Genomic DNA, 19,418 nt, shown 5'->3' on the forward strand with positions numbered 1-19,418 from the left:
AGATCTGTGCCAAGTGCAAATGCAAGCTGCAAACGGCGAATGGCGAACGGAAAAGCGGAAAACGGCCAGAGCAACAAATGCAGCGCCAATTTTCATGTTCAAGGTGACAAAACGAAACGAAACAAAACGAAGCGGACACTCGAGCCAAAAGCTCATCGTTTGGCCTCGTTTCCGTTTGGCTTTCGTGTGTATGTGTGTGTGTGTGTTGCTCTATTGCTGTTGCTTTTCTCGGTTTCTGGCTTGCTGCAGTTTCAACCTGGTCATTTCATGCTATATTTGTCATCACTTCTTCACAGTACACTTATGGGTGGAAAAATGAGCGGGCGAAAAGCCAGGCAAAGACCACCACAAAGTTACGTTTTTTCCCCATCGCGTGTAAGTGCAATGCATTGCGGCCCACTGTATCGCTGTCATCCGGATTGGCAAAGGCCGAAAAAAAAAAGATTTAACGCTTCATCGAATGCGGAATTTGGCATTGGGCTTGGGGCCCGCGCCTCTGACACACTTTGCCAGCCTTCTGCTTATGGCCAGATACAATATGTGCACTTGCACACCACAATATACATACATAGATGACAACAGGGAAAAAGGTAGTGTAATCGGCTAACAAATCTTGGCAGCCAGCTGTGATGGATCTAGATCTTAGATAGCTAGTGCAGGCTAATGCTAACAAATATATTCCTAAATACTTGCAAAATAAATTTGTGTTTCTTTCATAATTATAGTGGATTCGAATAGGGAGTCCGATTTTTGCAAGTGTTTTTAATGGTTCTAGAATACATTTTGAATGTGCCAAAGTTAAGTCCTCTGTCCCATTTTTCACTCAGCGACATAAACAAATTGTTCTGGGCGACTTACATTGTGGTCAGAGGCATGCAATCGAAATGTTTGCGAAACATCTTTTGGCAAACGTTTGCCACGAGCCCCACACAAAAAAGAGATGCACAAACACTGCACTTTCATTTCGATTTCATTTTGCCAAAAACGAACAACTTTCCGCCCACCTTCTCCGCTCCTCTTTCCCCACAAAAGACTTTTCCAAAGGGGTCACAATTAGATCAGAGGAATAATAGGAGTGCAAAGAGCCGAAAGAGGGCAGCCCGGCGAATTGGCCTAGTTTCGGGGTAACGGTACACAACAAAATGGCGGCCCTTGCAACTGTTGTCGTGGCTGTACTTTTTCACCAACACATACACTGTGTGTGTGTGTGTGTGTGCGTGTGCAGTTTTCTAGGTTACCGCACACAGTGGCACGAATGCGGATGTAGATATGGATGCCACACTGTTGCAGCAAATACATTGCGCCGGCCGGCAAAAAGCGAATGTTGCGCAACAACCGCTAGCCATGAAAGTGCATTTCATTCGCTCTTCCTCTCTCCCTCTCTCTCTCTCTATGCATCTCTTGTTTTTGGCATGCGCACTTGCTCACTTCACTCGCTTCCGCTGAAATCGCCGCATTCACACACACACACACGCAGCGCTCACATGCACATGGGGAGCGAAGATAAGTGGGGATGATGCAAAATGGTGGAAAAAAGGGGTTGAGGGATAGAGGGTGCAACGGCACGTGTTCGCACACCAATGCAGTTTCGTATTTGCCATTGCTTTTGCTGTGCTTTTCTATTGCCTTTGCTTTTTGCTTTGCTCTGACGTCGACGAAAAGCGAAAAATGGAAAATGGAAAATGGCAATTCTGGCCACAAATTGTGCTGGTCCCCGGCTATTCATATTGCATTTCCGGCTGAAGAAAGCCCGCACTGCTGATGTCATTGCTTATCACGGCCAATTAAAGCCCACTTCCCCACAGTCAACATGCTATCTCATAGCCATTGATCGCCGAAAACCACTTAATTTAAAACACCCTAATTTATTCCCCTCGAAATACGCTTATAATGAGCTGCATTCGGATAGAGCACATAATATTTATGAGATTTATTCGGTGGCTAAATCATTGGCTAATGACAACACATGTATTTTCGCTCATACTTAAATTTCCATATATTTCGCTGAGACATTCACAAACAAACCATTGGATGAGTATGTATCAACCATAAATCATAGCATTTTACTTTAACGTAGTGGAGATGTGGTACTGTGTGTTTTCTTCGCTTAATTGTAAAATAAACAATTTGGATATGTGAATGCATCGCCGTTGGAATTGTTTTGCGGTCGATTCACTTTTCATGGCTAATTAATTTTCGCATTGCGCAAAATGAATTAATAACGCGAAATGCCATGAATATGCAAACGTGCGAACCTCCTACCCCTCTTTCCCTCCCCTTAAACATACATATCTTGGCATACCAGTATGTTCATATATATACATGTATATATCGAAAATTTATTGTTGGCGTCGCCGCAGTCGCCATAATTAAAAGCCAAACAAGCGGCAGCAGCGACTTCAGGCCGCCAGGTGATTTCATTTGCAAGTCGCTCTCGGGCGCAGTTTTGTTGCTTTCTGTTTTGGTTTTTGATATGGCAATCTTCGTTAATTATACGCTTAGTTGGCTGATCGGGGCTGCAAGGGGTGCCAAGAGGTGGGGGTGTTTGCCGAGTGGGAAAACAAATGCACCCCAGCAAACAATGGATGTGCCAAGTGCTCTGCTTACATCACTACACACTGAACAGCGAACAGCGAACAGCGAACTGCGAATGGCGATGCGAGTGGGGGTTTGCCAAACAAATGATCTCCACACACACCTGTGCACTCTGTTTCACTTGGGAATTATTGCCCGGTGGCTACAGCAAACGATAGATAATGTGCCACAGACCAGGGCACGTGGCATATAAATCTAGTTTTATTTACACAGTCTATCATCTCACATCAGAAACTAATTTTGGGCACTTTAAAACTTAAATTGAGAGCGATCTAAAAGGTATCAATATAAAACCATGAAAATAAATCATATGTGCTTAACCATCTTTTGTAGATATTAATTGGAATTTTCAGGTTGATTAAAAAATCCTGACAGTCGTAAAGTAATTTTCTCAACGAATTAAATTAAAACTCAACATCGATTGCAATGATTTGATTTGTGAGATGTATGTTTTTCTTTTTGTGTGCGCAACAAGCGCAAGGCGTGGGCGGAAAAGCAAAAGGCAACAGCAACAGCTCGTTGACATTTGCATTTAAATGGTGGGTGAGAGGTGGGTGCGGATCAGGGGGGGGGGGGCGGATCAAAGGGGCGGTAAAGTGGGAGGTCGGCTTAATTAAAGCAGAGCAACGACGTTGGCACGCCTCGCAGCTTAAAATTCTCTGCGTCGTTACATGCTCCGCATACTGGCACACATGTATGTATATGAGGGATATATGTATATATAGATAGGCAACCACCGACTTTTCGCCCCGATTTTCCGCCCCCTCCCCCGCGACGACAGTCGCTGAAGCGAGGCCATTGTGGGCGGGAAGCAGCAGAACTGCATTAAAATTCAAATGCCGGCAATGTCAGGGCAGAAAGTGCGGAGCAGCCACGCCACTTGGCTTAATGTAATGGCCAGCGGGGGAAAAGTCAAGCTCAACAAATACACTTTTGGATGTGAAGGAGAAGAATAATACGATATGTATATGCCATATATCTCGCTCACCATAAATCACGACTGCGAGTGCATGAGGCATACCACACAGAAAGCCAGCAAAAGCAGTGCGGTCATAATTTATATTTTTAAAGCTCATTCAGCAACGCAAATCAACACATTTTTCGGTACAAGTTGGCAAACAAATTATTCTCCACAATGTTTGCAACAAGTCAGAGCCAATTCATTTCCACCTAAGCAGCAAACATGACAGAATATCTCTGCCTTCGCTTTTTTTTGTTTGCTTATTTTTGCATACCAAATTTGTCATGACAACAAATACAGCTGCCGAAGAAAGCGCCCATCAATGGGGTTCTGACCAAAGGCAAAAGCGAACTGAATTGCGAACGGGGGAGGAGCGGTGGTAGGAAAGCGGAAAAGTTGGGCAAAGTCAGCGGCAAAGGCAAAATGCCGACAAACAAACCCAGAAACACAAGCACACGCACACATAAGTTGGCAGCGCATGTAGGAATTGCAAATGTATTCAAGGTCAGGGCAGACATGAAAAACGAGAAAAGCCGACCGAGGCAGCGGCAGCGGCAGCGGCAGAGGCCCACCCACTCGTACACACACACACACACGCACACCGACGAAAATCAATATGGACAACACTTTTAAGGGTTGCGGCGAAAAACCCACGCAGCCCTTTCCTTTCCTTTCCTTTCCTTTCCTTTCCTTTCGTTTCGTTTCGTTTCCTTGAATTTCCACCAGCGAAAAGTGGAAAAGAGGAGCAGTAACGTCATCGGAGTGGTTCAGTGGGTCGTCATAAATAACGCTTCGGGTTTCCCGCGCATTTTCCACTCTCTCTCTCTCTCTCTCTCTCTCTCTCTATTGTCGCGAGGGGAAAACACTGCGCAGGCTCTCGCTCCCTTTATGCACATCTCCCACTTTCCCAGCCCCATTTCGAAACCCAGGGCGAATTTTAAATCGGGAACGCTTTTAATTATAGCCCGGCCCACGCTCTCCGAATTCCCAACCCCATCTCCATCAACATCCCCATCCTCATCTCGAACTCCAGACTTTCGCATGTAATTAAGTCCGGCCAATTAAACGCAGTAGCAGCAAAGGCAATGGCAACAGCAACAGCGAATTGCAAATTGAGTTTGCTAGCAAATCGATAAGGTTTCAAGGTTAGCTTGCGTGACATTTTCACGCCAGCAACAATTTATATTTTTCGACTGCCTGTGGGGTAATTGGAAAAGTTGCAGGCCAAAGTAACGCGGTAAATAAGGCCAAGAAATATGAAAAAGATGGTAGAACGCAAAACCTGTGCGTTGCGTGTGCCATCATCATTATGGTGATTGTTTGTATTAAAATGGCGACTGGCTGCCGCGGCGTATGAGCAATATTTGATTTATATATTGATTTTTAGCCAACACACAAAGGCCGCGCCGAGCGTTGCAAACCAGTTATTATCATAATTATTGAAAGCCGCATTTCCAATGCAAAATGCAAATAGATTTCTTATTCAAATTGCGGCATTACCAACTTACATCTCCTTTTCACTCTTCTAATTGCAGGTGAGTAATTTCTCGCTTTGGACAGGCTAATGTCTTTAATCGACTTAATTGTGAGTAGAACGCATATACAGTACATATGCCACCACCAACATCTATATACTATATACGTGTATAAGAAACCACTTATCTGCATTTATCAACTCTATTATTAAACATATCCGTGTGGGCAGTGCGAGCGCAGCAAAACCTTGACATGTCAGCGTTGTGGTTTTTGCAAAATAAATGCCGTCTCAATCTATTCATTCGACCGGATTGGAAAGTTGCCCCACCATCCAAATGAATCCAACAGGCCGGGGTTCATGCTCCCAAAAGTATGCTTGATCCTTCAGCCTCGATTGTTTTCATTAGCATAATGACACTTGGCTGCGTCTAGACAGACAGAGTCCGCCAAATCCGAGTTTATTTCTTGGTTTAACCGCTCCCCATCGCGTACACCCCTCCCCCTTCTCTCCTTTCACAACTGATTCATGAATTACGCTTTTGGCGGTTTTTTTTTTTTTGCAATTTGCAAAACGAAAGATATACAGTTGCATAAATCAGGGCCATATCCGCGGGTTTTATACGATTCCGGTGCGAAAATGCTTTTCAATTAAGCGAAGAGCATAAATCACAAATGTTTGGGCAACAATTTTTGTGCAAACAATGCAATAAAAACGGTTTGCTTAGCTGGCATAAAACCGCTGCTATCTAATGGAGGAAAAGGCAGCTGGAAAATCCACTTAGCAACCGAAAATTCCAATGCAGTTCCTGGAACGAACGCTTGTTAATCAATGCCCGAAACAATTAGTCATGAGGAAGAACCTCATTTAACGAGCTGAATTTTTCAGCTTCGCGAATCTTGCGAATAGCGCACACATACTCACGCGCACACTCACCCACCTCCGGGGCCTAATAATAATCATAATAATAAAATAAAAACCGCTGGCCACTTGGCCTTGGACTAGGTTGATTGCATTCTAGCGGTCAATGCCGTCGGCGGCGTCGTGAAAACGATCGCTCAGCGGCTATCTCTTTCTCTTTTCGCTTCTGTACGAGTATAGTACGTATTAAAAATTTGTATTTATTTGTATTTTCGTATTTTGCAATGACAAAAGAAAAATATCGCAGAAGCCAACAAACAACTTGTTGTTGCTGTTTTCAAAATCAACAACAGCAGCAACTATTTATAAAATGCGCTTGCCTGGTCAGAGTATCTGTATCTGTATCTGCATGTGTATCAGTGCCTGTATCTTTATCTGTACTTTTCGCCCGTGTGTGCACGTATCGGCGACGGTATCTGCATCTGTATCGGTAGCTATAGCTTTTGCTGCCCGTGCGCGACTTGCAATGCCGGAAAGCAATAGCAAACGTCGTCAGAGCGGCGTTGTGACGCCAACCAAGCAATCCGACTGCCAATGACGACAGCCGCTTGTTCACTCGTTCGCTCGCACATTCGTTTCGCTGGGTATCTTTTGGATACATTTCAAAACACAAATAACACACACAAGATCCGCTCTTCGCCGGTTTACCTTTGAATGGCATTTGCATAACAAGTGTCAGGCCAGCCGCCAGCCGCCAGCCGCCAACCGCCAACATGCCAGCGAATCCCTCTTCGAAAAAACAAAAAACTGAAAACCCAGAGCCCAAGATGCAAGTTTCCAGATCCCAGATCCTTTAACTGCCCCACCAGACATAAATAATTCAGATTCAGATTTCGACGACTGTTTCCAGGCCACAGTGCATTCAACCGATGTGCCAAATGCTAAATGCTAAACGCGAATGCGAAATGCGAGGGGTTCATTCGCTTTTGGCAAATATTTACCTGCGCCACAATAACAACGACACAGTATTACTAACTGTATTTGTCTCACTGACTGCTACGTTCTACTCGTAGCATTTTAAATCCAATTAAAATTGGGCCCTCCTTTCACCTGTTTATGTTTCCTGTTTCGATACTTTTTGGCTTGGCCAGCCAGCACAGCATCGAATGATAAATTACCACTTAGTGTGTTTGGATACGCTAAAGATCACGTCATCTTCGGAACAGGTTGCAATTGATGATGGGTCTATAGCTGAAGGTATTAAGTATTTTATGGCCCGTAGAACCGCTTTCTCCGAAAGATAAGCGAACAACCTTGACGCCGTGTGCAATCGGTCAGGCCACAAAAAAAAAAGTATCGAATTCGAGTGAGTACGTGTGTGTGCGCGCTTTTTGGCCTTGCAATGTGATTTGGCCAAAAGTGTTTTGTGCTTACGGCTAATGGCTTGCTGCTAACTGCTCATGGCTTTTGGCCAGAGGTGTTCAAGGCCCACTTCCTGTTCGAAATCGAGCTGCATGTGGGCGCAACTACCTAGAAGTTCAGGTGTTCCCATGCTCAGGTGCCCAGCTGCTCGGCTGGCCCGCTGGTCCGGCATGATGATGAATGACTGCAGCATTTATAAATATACGGAGCAGCCATCAGCCACCATAATCATCATAATGAAATAACCTAAGCATAACAAATGCGTCGAAATATTTGCGACAGGTTGCAATAGCCGACAAACAAATAAGAGAGAACGAACAAAAAGGGGGATAAAACATTATATAAAATCGTCAAGCGCAAAACATCGAGGCACAAAAACTCGAGTCACTCAATGTGCATGGCCTTGAAGATTTGGCTGCAAAACAGCCAACAAAAAAATTCAACCGCACGGTGAATATCATAAAAATATTCACACAAAACAAAACTCGCGAACACAATTTATATTAATGCAAAACAAAAAAAAAAAAAAAAAAAAAAAAAGGATTATAATGAAAGCCACTAATTTGGCTGAAAAATAAATGCATAAAATGTGAACAGCAGCCACTGGGATTAACTGGCAATTTGCATCGGCTTGGCGAGCATATAGGGTTTTATAAGCTGATTGATTTGTCATTAGCCGGGACCAGGCCAATTAAACCCTAAAATTTATTATTAAAGTATTATAATAATTAACTTTGGCAAATTGCATGTAACCACCCGTACACACTGAAGCTATGAATTTCAGAATTTTCAATTATGGGTTCTTAATCGTGCTCGGTCCGGTCGGTCGGTCAAGTGGCTTTGTCCAAAATATTGATTAATTGCAGTCAAGGGGTTAATAGGATTACAAATTGTTGTTGCTCCGACCGCACGCTAGATGGCGTGTTGGCGCGACTCGTCAACGTTTTTGACAAGTCAACAACAACAGCAAAAACAACGCTGTTTGACTGCGCCGCAGATTGATGGCGAATGAGTTGGCACCTGCCATTGGCCTTTAAGCCGCTAACCAACCGCTTGCAAATCTCGCAAGCCGCTTGCCAAAATGTTTGGGCTGTTTGGGCTGTGGTTTTCAGCAGTTAATAGCAAATAGCAATATGGCAACCGGCAAAACGTCAAATCTCTTGATCTGCGGTCTTTTAGCTATTGTCATTTGCATTTCCTTGATTTCATTACACGCGCCGCATTCAGTTTCAGTATAATTAGTGAAATTCAAGCGCAGCAATTTCGCGTTTTGCCCCCTTTTGTTTAAACTTTTGCCCAGACAACGGGATTTTTCCACTGCACTCTAATTGCCATTGTATGAGCAGCGGAGGCAATGCAATTGCAAAAAGCTTCATCATCATTACAAGGGGGCTTTTTGCAGCTTTTGCCATTGGCGTCAAGCTGTCTGAGTCGAACTGCTTTTCCAGCCATTCACTACTATTCACTCGCATACATTTCCAGTCAACAATAGAAATAGCAATAGCAATAGCTCTAGCTCTAGCTACAACAATAACAACGAACTATTAGCCATGACTGTACCGTATATGTTTATTTACACCATATGCCATAATTAGGCAAAGTCCAGCCATTTTTCGCCTTACCAATCGGCAGGTTTCTTTTAGTTGTTCGTATATCAGCTATCTTGCTTAGCTGTAAGCCAGCTAATTATTGCTTTATGACTCGGAACCCAGCACCCATAAATCCCACCCAAACTAGCGCTCCAAGTAATTACACTAAATATACCCAAAGTTGGTGTTGGCGGTGGAAATGAGGGGACATTGCGTGCCATTTCCACCTGAAAAGCGTAAATTATAGCGCTATTTCGCTATTTATTTATGCTGCCGCTGCTGCTGTTGCTGCTTTTATTGCCCTGCGCCAGTTGCATTTGTTTAAAATGCCATTTGACAAACATCAAAGCCGTTAAATGTTACTTTGACATGTCTAACATACACATACACACTTGCACATGAATCCCATTCTCGAGGGGCTGAATGAAGTGGGTGGCTGGGTGGTCTTGAGGCCAATTAGATGAGTGAAATGTGCCAAGCGGCGGCTAGGGATCATTATAACTTATACCTATAACCGGTTGGGATCGGGTGAAACAACTACATTCATACATAAATAGTGAGCAGGAAACACGGAACTCCCCCTACTCAACTCACAATGCAATTTCACAACTCTGAGTAATGCAGTCGCTTATCGCTGGGGGAAAGAAACGAGCTCTTGACCAAGTTTTCGATGGGGAATAGCAATGACTATAGCAATAGCAATAGCAATTGGAATAGGAACCAGAATATTTCGTTTCACATAGATTCGCAATTACATTAAAGTGCCCCGCTGTCTTTCACTCGGCGGATAAACAAAATGCCGCTCGCAGCACCGGATGCGGAAATAAAGCGTCAAAGCTGGCAGGGCCACAAATAAATGGTTCTGTACGGCGAATCTAGTTTGCTGACACGGCACAAAGGATGTCTTCTTCACACACACACACCCCCCCCTCCCCACACTCCACCTCCCTCCTCTTTCTGTGGAAAAGGATTCGCTGACATTTTTCCACCCGTCCCGTTTCCATGCCATTTGATATAGACCTCGCATATATAGACAGCAGTTTTCTCCGCACGTCCAGCTGCCCTGCAGGTCATATATATATATATATATATATACATATATATCTATCTGTGTCGAAAAGCCAGAGCTAAATCCTGGTCAACTCCCCATTTTTCTTATTCACGTTTTCCCGGAGAACAGCCTCCTTTTAGGGGCGTTGCCATGGAAAAGCGTTTTGTCAAAGCGACAGGTGCTTAAATATTTAAAAAGCCAATGGCCAGTTGCTTTGCTAGGTGTTGGCCAAAGGTAAAAATAAACGATGTCCCGGTTAATGGAAGGCCGGCTAGTATGGGCAAAAGGAGAGCCAGTGGAAGAAGGACCAAAGCGGCCTGAAAATAGAAACTGCTGCGGCGTGACCAAACAGCCAAATGATCTGGAAAGTCGCGACTTTAAGCTGAATTTCTTTGGTGGTTTTAATCCAATCCTTAAAGTGCAAAACCACACAAATCGCTTGTGACAGCAGTGAGCTTCTGCTTCTGCTTCTGATTCTGATGCTGATTTCAATTCCGATTCGGATTGTGCACTTTCAGTCCCTAATGAGGCGTGACATTGATGATGACTCGGGCATGCTGGAATCGGCGGATCATTTGTAATGTGTCATGATTATGCAATATTCGTGCAACAATTACCGTGAGGCATTTGCATAAAAAGCGGACGTCAGCCGTTCGACTCGCAATTTTCCACTAAGAAGCGGGCCAGTCTCAGCCTCAGCCATGATAGCCATAAGCCAGGCGGCCAACAGGAAGCTGCTGCGTTGGCCATGACAAGTCGATGCCAAGACTCTTTCACAGATTCACTGGTGAGCTGGCTGCTGCTGCCAGTACTGCCACTGCTGCGCATGCGCCGCGCCGAGTGACAGCCCAGTTTGGACAGCAGACGGCGGACAGAGGAGCGTAGATTCCGGGACAGAAACGGAGACACAGCGAACCGGCCGGCTGCCGGCGGCTGTGACAGCTGTTGATTGATGAATCCTACAACCTGCCCCCGAGGCTGCCCCCTGGGTAGTGACCACTCTCGAGACGCAGCCTTCCAGGCCAGTCTTCCACACCAGTCTTCTGTGCGGAGGACTGGCGATCTCTCGAACTAACTCTCTCCGCCGAAAGATTGATGATGACGCAAGCCCCTTCGGCCGATCTTCTCCCCGTTTTATGGCCGCGCATGTGCAATAAACACTTCTAATTGTAATTAATGAGGCGATTGTTTAGTTTTTATGTGTTGATTTTTCTGATTTACCGCCCGGCGATGCAGTGCGTCCCAGCAACTGTCCACCGACTAAATGGAGCATTGAACCTCAAACGATAATCAGCAGAGGGAAAACACCTAAAACCAACTACTCAAAGGGAATCTAAAAAATACCCTTCGGAAAACATTATTTCCACTGCAAAGTCGGAGAGTTTTATACCCATTGAAAAGGGTATAAAAAGCAGAAGGCATTGCCATGACTTGGCCAAGTTCTCGTTCTGGTTCTCGACTTGTTTTTCGTTACATTGAACTTGATGGCCATTTTGCTGCTCCGGTCTAGGCCCTTTCAGTTCCTTCACCATTTACTCCTTTAGTTCTTTTTTTAGCCAACTTCTTGGGGTCTTCAGCTATCGACGCGGATTTATCTTAAATGCTGCGTTTACCTCTCTGTCTGTCTCCCTCCCCCTCTCTCTCCCTCTCTTTCTCTCTCTCTCTCTCTAGTTTTGCCTCACTTTTCTGGCCTTTCAGCTTCGTGTTTTCGTATATTGGCAAACACTTTTCGGCCTGGCTCAAATTAATGGCCCCGGGGTGCGCCTAATGATCCCCACAAACGGCAAATGGCCAGGAGTTCGCTCCATCCAATGAAAATGTCAGCTTGAGAGCTTTTTATTTGCTCTAGCCATGCTACTCCCATGTTGGAGTGGGCTTTTTAGTGGCAGGAGTACTGCGAAATATGTTTAACAAAAATCAAAATAATTGCATTACTGACGCGTCACGCCAGGGGGTGGTGGTTGGGGCCAAGGGGGCGTGGCATGTGTGTTTTTTTGTGTATTGCGAGGCTGTTTTGTTGACATGGCGCTTTGCATGCGACCCGCATATAAATCCGCAACTGGTAGGAGGGCAACTAAAAGGGGTCAAGCGGCCTAACAAGTTTCTGGTTCCAAGAAATGTAATAGAAACGTTGCCGCTGCAGTTGCAGTTGCAGTTGCAGTTGCATATCGAAACGATATGGCCAATCTGCTGCACTTTCCCCCACGAATTGATGGGGCCATTGTGCTGCTCTTGTCTTGACTCTTTTGTCAGCATTAACATACGTAAGTGTCAGCTGCATGTTGCTACTGTACGGCCGCAGCAACAAACTGGATGTTGGCGCGCTGATGCTGCTGCTGTTGCAAGCTGCAAGGGGCAAAGAGGCCAATTGATTTATCGTGACAATGAGTGCAGCTCCCGAGCTTCGCAATCGATGTGTAAATTTGAATTTCGTGGCTCATAAAGCGGACAATGGAGGCGGCGGTGAAAGACAAATGTGGCAGCCACAGATTGTTGTCGGCAACATGTTGCTGTCGCTGTTGCTGCTGCTGCCGCTGCTGCTGCAGTTGCCGCAAAAGTGAATGCCCTCGTCGGTGACGTCACGAGCGCAATCCAGTTCCAGTTTTTTCTCATTTCTCGTTTCTCGCCTGACTGCAATTATCGGGGTCCCGAGTGCATCGCGAACGATGAGCAAAATACAAAATCCCGGAGAAATATGAAAAGCAAAACAAACTGCACGAAATCAAAACAAAGCCCAGGGAAAGAGGGGCACCACCACCATCACCACCACCGAGTGGAACGAACTCTGTTGCACTCCACGGTCTCCACCAACTGTGGGCCACTGTGGGAAAGGCAATGTGCCGGGTCGACGGGTGTTGAAGTGGAACGTAGCGAATGAGCAGCCCGATCGGATGGACAAGCGGACAGACGGACCAGCGGACTGGCGGACTGGCGGACAAACGGACAGAAGGAGGGGCAGTATCCGGGGGATACTATAGCGCTTTAGTATAGTATACTATGCCGATGACTAAATGCAACAAGCGGCGACTTTGCCGCACTCGCATGTGGTGGTAAGCTAAAGTTGATGAGCAACTTCGACGGCAAGTGGCTGCGGCAACAGCAGCAGCAGCAACAGGACAGTGAATGTGGCACACGGGCCACAGCAGCTGTCTACACAAAAATATATTTGTTTAATGCGACTCAAGTCGAGGATTTCACAACCCTTACAATATAACTTATATAACTCATTTTAATGGGATGTTGGGGATGATGCACTGATATAAGGATATCCAGAGATATCCTCGGAACTTCAAATTGCAGAGTAAGCCTTCTTTGTTTGCCGTGTAGCGGCTGTTGTTGCCGCCGTGCCGAGTGCCGCAGCACTCGCAAGTTGCAAGTTGCACAAACATGTTGCTCACTGGCTCCGCGACATGATTCTGAGGCGCAGATATAAAACCGAAAAACAACAGCGGCAGCAGCAACGACCTGAAAAGCAGCAACATCGCGGATTGGGGATAGCGAGAACAAAAACAATGTTGGCCTAGGTTCCACCAATGGGCTACCCATCCGTGCTCCTCGCTACTCCTCTTACTCCATCCCATCGTCATTATTATCATCTGGTTTTGGTCTGGACAATTCTCCGTCCCTTCAATCCGAGCAACAACTATTGTCCATAGCTGCTTATTTCAGTTGCTGCCTTTTGGCTAAGGCTCTTGTCATTGTGGTTGTTGTTGCTTTAATTTAGATGCATCTCGAACTGTTTTTGCTTTTGTTTCTCCTGCTGCCTGTTGGCTGGCAAACATGGCCAAAACTATGAAAAGAAACTTTCATAAGATAAACAAAAGTTATACATATATGCATATATGCACGGCCACATATGCGAGAGTTTCGCTGGCCTGAAGGGTTTTCGAACCTGGCCGAATGTCCCCTCTATGTATGTTTTTTTCCCCTCATCTAATTGATTCCATTTTCTTTTGTCCCATTTCAGGTGAGTTTCCCCATGACACTTGAAAATCTGGTTAACAGTAAGTCGTAAATTATATGATTGCCACCTCCCCCATAATTCTGACTTTCTGGGTGTGCCCCTTGTCGTGTGTCTGTTAATTTTTTTGTTTTTTTTTTGTTTTTGTGAAAATCACAATTCTAAATGAGACAGGAAACAAGGAGCGTAAAAACTGCTCAACCAGGTACTTTATTCATTTATAGCTTACTGTTTTCTTTCCTTTTTTTTTGCGAAAATTGCACTGGCAATCAACTCATTAGCTTAGGTCGCAAAATAACAACAAAAACGGGAGAAACAAAGGCGGCTTGGGAGAAACCGCGTTACGCATTTTTAATTGCCAACTTGACGATGCCAGACAAAAACAAAAGCAAGTAAATAAAGAACAAAACACCGCTGGGGCAATTAAAAAATTAAGCAAAATTTCTGCATCAGCTGATGTGTGTGTTTCTTTTCTCGCCGGGGGAAAAGAACGAAAACACATCGAGCCCACGGCAATGTCAACGGGGCAGCAAAAGCTGGAGAAGAAGCCGCAGCATTTCCTGCCCAAGAAGCTTCCACCCACTTTGAACTGGTGATTCGTTCATGGGCGGGCTTAAAAACGCTATCAAGGGGGATCTGCCAACTTAAATGAAACAAAATGGGAGGAATTAAGTAAGATTTATATGAGGCGATTTTTTAATCTATAATGAAACGAATGAATAAGAGTTAATGCATTTAGCTACGACTACAGGCACTGGATTTATTTAATAGTAAATTAATTATAATATTTTTTCGATTAATTTTAATGCACTTTACTTTTTTTGATCGCCACCCCCGGAAACCGCCACTGTTTCAACTTCGATGCGAATGTGAAGATGGCTGTGTTGCCGTAATTTATGCGCCTCTTCGACGCGCTTGCCAATTGCTTCCTCGCGCTGCGTTTTCTTTCCATTTTTTTTTTTTTTTTTAGCTGCTTTTTTCCTCTTTTTTTCCAAGAAGCAGCCGGCATCCAACCATCCAGTCATCCAACCGCCCCCGCACCATATTGCAGCGATTTCTTTATTACTTGGGCACGTTCGTTGCTTATTTGCTGTTGTTGTTTGGGGTCGAGGCCGGTCATTAATATCCACGCATGGAGTTCACTTCGGTTTGGTGATGGAGGAGGAGGATGAGGAGGAACAGGAGGAGGAGCAGCTTCCCCGCCATTCCACCCACTTCATGCCATCCCCAAAACCATCTCATTCGAGATTCGTTCCAATCTGAATCAGCTGTATGCATAATATTTGTTGTTTGCTGATTCTGTCAGCGTCTTGAGGATCGGATCCGCTTCGTCACTCCCTCGTCGTCGTCGTCGTCACCATCGTCATCTTCTTTAGCGATTCTTGTCCAGGTCAGTTCCAACAGAATATGGGTAGAAGTTGCTGCTGTGGCTGGCATACGTGAGTGGCTTGGCCAGGCGATATCTTTCGAGTCCAGAACCCCATAGGCTGCACGACTTATCAACTCGGTTTCTGTTTCTATAGCTTCTTGCTGTAGCTTCTTTTCCCCCGGCCGATGCGACAACAATCACGAATGCAGCTCGATAATGATAATGGCAATGATGACGATGGTGCGACTGCGACTGTGTCATGTTTTCAATGATAATGATGTTTGTTTGTCCGAAAATCACAATGGATCTGAAGCTATATGTCATATAAATGCAATGCTATACCTATAATATAAATATTAACCACCAATATTCAAGGAATTCTCTCTCTGTCTACATGGCAAACTCATTTAACAGGATATAATCTCTTATAGGATCCCTCGTTCTTTGTTTAGCAAAGTGAACCCTTTCCCTTCCTAGTCGCCTAGAGTTCGCTGTCCTTTGGTCAGGTGGCAGTGCCTTTTCGGAGTTACTGGCTAGCTGGCTGGCCATTTTCCTGCTGCCCCAGCTCGGGCTTAATCTTGGCTAGGTTGTTGTTTCTCCACCGCTGCCACTATTGTTGCTGTCTTTTTTGACCGGCCGGCCGGCATTATATCTCATTACAGAGATCAGCATAAATAAGCAGTGAGCACGCCGCACCACCAGCTCCATTCCTCCAGCTCCGACTGCAACTCCGACATCATCAACAACAACCGCTGGGGATGTGGATGAGGATGAGGTTGAGGCTGGGGCTGGGGCAGAGGCAGATTCAGACAACAACAGCCCACAGCCGAAGGAACGAACGAGCGATTAAGCGATACATTCAGCCATGTTCGTGTATTCCCCACAGAGAGAGATGGGGCAGCCGAATGGGGCATGCGGCATGGGATTGGGATTGGGAATGGGGCAAGCGAATGGGGCAGGGTGAGATGGGGACACAGATGGAGAAAGGGCAGAACGCTTGCGTACTCGCCGAGGCAATTGAACTCGATTGCAGCGCGTGAAGGTGGACATGACGATCCCGTTCTCCACTTGGCTCCTCCTCGTATCTCCCTCTTTAGATATATGTTTCTATACATGCATACATACATGTGTGGATGCACATATACCATTCCCGATCTTCTGGGGCCGTCGTTTTCGCCCGGGCCAAATAGAATTTGTTATTGTTGTTGAGGCAGGGCAGTTCCTTGACCACATGCGTCATCATCATCGCGTTTGCCGTGTGCAAAAAAACATGATCATTACACACACAACGCGATTCTGGCTGCCCGATTCGCCGATACCCCGATTTCCCGACTGGACATGGAGCTTCTGCTGATTCAGATTCAGCATCACCAGCTCCATGGCTCCGGCCTCATAATTCCCTCCGCTTTCCTCCTCTCCCCTTTCCATCGTTCAGGCGTTTTTAATGATGCGTCAGAATATTGTTTACGCATCATTTTACATGTCGGCAAATGGGAATGGGCTGCAGTTGCAGTTGCAACCTCATAGATACTCTGTTGTATGTATGTCTTTGCCGGGGGCAAGTGCTGAATAGATGCTGCTTTTATTCTCCACCAACTTCAACAGCCATTAAATTATGAAGCCTCTTCTGCACAGAGAAAGAGGTTTGCCAAATTCCATCGTGATGTGTGCATTAAAGCACGAATTAGCCGCCGGTTATGGCCACAATGTTGCCGGCCCAGCTCCGTTTATCTGGCAGATGCATTGCCATTCTTATTAGCCGGCAATTTGGGCCAAGAGAAGTATCAAAATAAAGCCCCAAAAGCGCTAGCTTAGTACTTGTGATCGAAAAGGTCTTCAGAGTTAACCCTTTTTCCTAGCAGACGGCTCAAAGTTATTCCAATAAACTTCTTCTGCATGAGAGAAAGAAAAAAAGTGTTGCTATGACGCCGGGTGCAAACAATATCGAGGTGAATGTGCAACAACTAGGAACTGCACTTTGTTTACATTTCTCCTGCTGTGTGTTACTTTTCCCCACTTTGGCATTTATGCTTAAGCTTCTGCTTATGCTACTGCTTTTGCCGCTGTTCCTGCTCCTGTTTTCCCTGCTTTCCATGTCCTTGCTGTTGTTGTCCTGGCTGTGGAAATTAAGCGAAAAACTTGTCAAAGGCATGTCCTGCCCTGCACCACCGGTTGCACCACCCGCTTGCACCTCGCAAAAAGTCAAGTGCGGCGGGTGGGGGCAAGGCAACTTCTGCACCCAGCCCTTCGGTGACAGCACTGAGAGAAATATCAAGTATCAAAAAGAAAATACATAAGGAACTTAATCAACACTTATATCTTTAGTACATTTCCACATTCTTATGTGATGATTATTACCTGAATGATTTCAATAGATTATTGAATCAAGACTATTATTCTTGATTATTAGCGGTTTTTTAAAGGGTTTTTATTTTCTCAGTGAGCTCGCTGCTTACTTCCCCCGTTTTATTTTTGCCTAGGTTGACATGCAATCCCAGGTACATGTGGAGAGTTCCCTGCCGATTCTTAACTGGGTTCAATGACATACAGGATAAGCAACAGCAACATCGGGCAGCCTACCATCCACCACCACTCTAGCATATAGTACTATATGCTATATACACATATATGTAGAACAACAACAACAACAACAGCGACCGGCATTAACTTCGCTGGGGCAAGAGCACAAAACGTAAACGTTGCAAAAAGGCGGCAAGCAAAGGCAAACCCGAAAACAAAGCCATGGCTAAAACGTCCAGAAGCAGGAGCAGGCCAGAAATGGGTAGGATGATGATGATGGCCAGGATGGGATGGTTCGGAGAGTTCGGAAGGTTGGTATGGGCTGGGGCAAAGTGGCAGTAGATCCATGCTGCACTTGAGGTTAAAGGCAGACAGAAACCAAACCGAACCGAACTGAACCGAACTGAGTCGAGTTGAGCTGAGTTGAGTTTGGGGCAAACCTGTGTACAAATACTCGACATGCACGCCGCCCATTTGCCACTCCACTCGGTATCCTGTTTGCCTAGGCACCCATACCCATCCCCGTCGCCGTTCCCTTTTTCCGAATCCTTATCCAGATACCACCCATCCCTTTGGCCATCCACAATCCCCATATGTTCGAGTTGAATGGATTCCCTTCTTGCTTTTCGCTTTTAGTTCTATTTTCTTTCTTCTTTTTTTTTTGGCTTCTGGTCGTCCTGTTTTCATTTGCCTTGGCCAGATTATTAAAATTCCTTCGATATGAATCGAGTTCAATAAGGTCTTCGCATTTTGATCTCGAATGTATGAATCGCAAAGCATACAGCGAGTTGCCAATGAAAAGTCTGCTTGATATGCCATTGTTTACCTAAGCCGGCTATCCGTCTGCTTCAATCGCAAACGCCTTGACTTATTGCATTTGCATTGGCATTGGCAAAAGCTGAAAAAGGTTGCCAGGACAACTTGTAGGGTCCTGCTATCTACCCCCCTTCCCCCACATGCCACCTATTCACTTCAAGCTTTTTTGAAACCTGTGGAGGAGGTTGGCTTAAATAAAACATGACCATTACCGCTGCATATTAAATAATATATTGAGCCGGCCATTAGCTGAGATCGACGCTCGCTGCATTTTCATAACAAAACAATTTACAAAAGGCCACGGCACAAAACCGGAAATCCTTTCCAACTCGCATATGGCACGCAAAACGAAGGCAACTTTTCCACTCGCCCCTTGCTGTTTTTTTTTTTTGCTGTTTTTGTTGTTATTGGTGGTGGGCTTAGGTGCCCCGAGGCAATTGTTACTGTTACTATTACTGTTGCTGTTGCCGCGGAAAATTGCCGCTTTTAATATTACCATTTATTTGCAATTTCTGTTGTGTTTTTTTTTTTTTTTTTTTTTTGTTTTTCGTTGGAGCCTTTTGTAATAATGCAGTGCGCATGTAATGGGAGCCAGGTGCCAGGGTGCCGAGTCGCCTCCATGCATTTATATTCGTGGTCGTAGTCGTATTCGTACTCGTACTCGAATTCCCCGTTGCAGCAATCATTTCCACCTAACCGCCCGCCTTCAGCTGCTTCTGTTGTCATCTGCCACAAATTGTACGCTGTTATTAACTGACATGCTTGCCACGACGAGGATTTTTCATTTTTTATTTAGTTT

The 19,418-nt window shown here is 45.2% G+C and overlaps 2 protein-coding genes across 7 annotated transcripts in view; both read left to right on the plus strand.

Moving 5' to 3' along the window:
• The window catches only part of Glut4EF (Glucose transporter 4 enhancer factor), a 120,684-nt gene that overhangs the window by 74,001 nt on the left and 27,265 nt on the right, over positions 1 to 19,418 (plus strand). Inside the window, exon 5 of one of the 6 annotated variants that reach the window (NM_001144558.2) lies at positions 5,092 to 7,828. The exons of the other annotated variants lie outside the window; for them this stretch is intronic. Coding sequence (NP_001138030.1) covers positions 5,092 to 5,121 — 30 coding nt within the window. The 3' untranslated portion in view covers positions 5,122 to 7,828. Of the gene's footprint in view, positions 1 to 5,091; positions 7,829 to 19,418 lie in introns of those variants that run through there. 6 annotated transcript variants of the gene reach the window in all.
• The window catches only part of CG46467 (uncharacterized protein), a 114,196-nt gene that overhangs the window by 74,001 nt on the left and 20,777 nt on the right, over positions 1 to 19,418 (plus strand). The gene's annotated exons all lie outside the window — the stretch shown is intronic.

The sequence above is a fragment of the Drosophila melanogaster genome, chromosome 3R (assembly GCF_000001215.4).
Source record: "Drosophila melanogaster chromosome 3R".
Lineage (NCBI taxonomy): Eukaryota > Metazoa > Arthropoda > Insecta > Diptera > Drosophilidae > Drosophila > Drosophila melanogaster.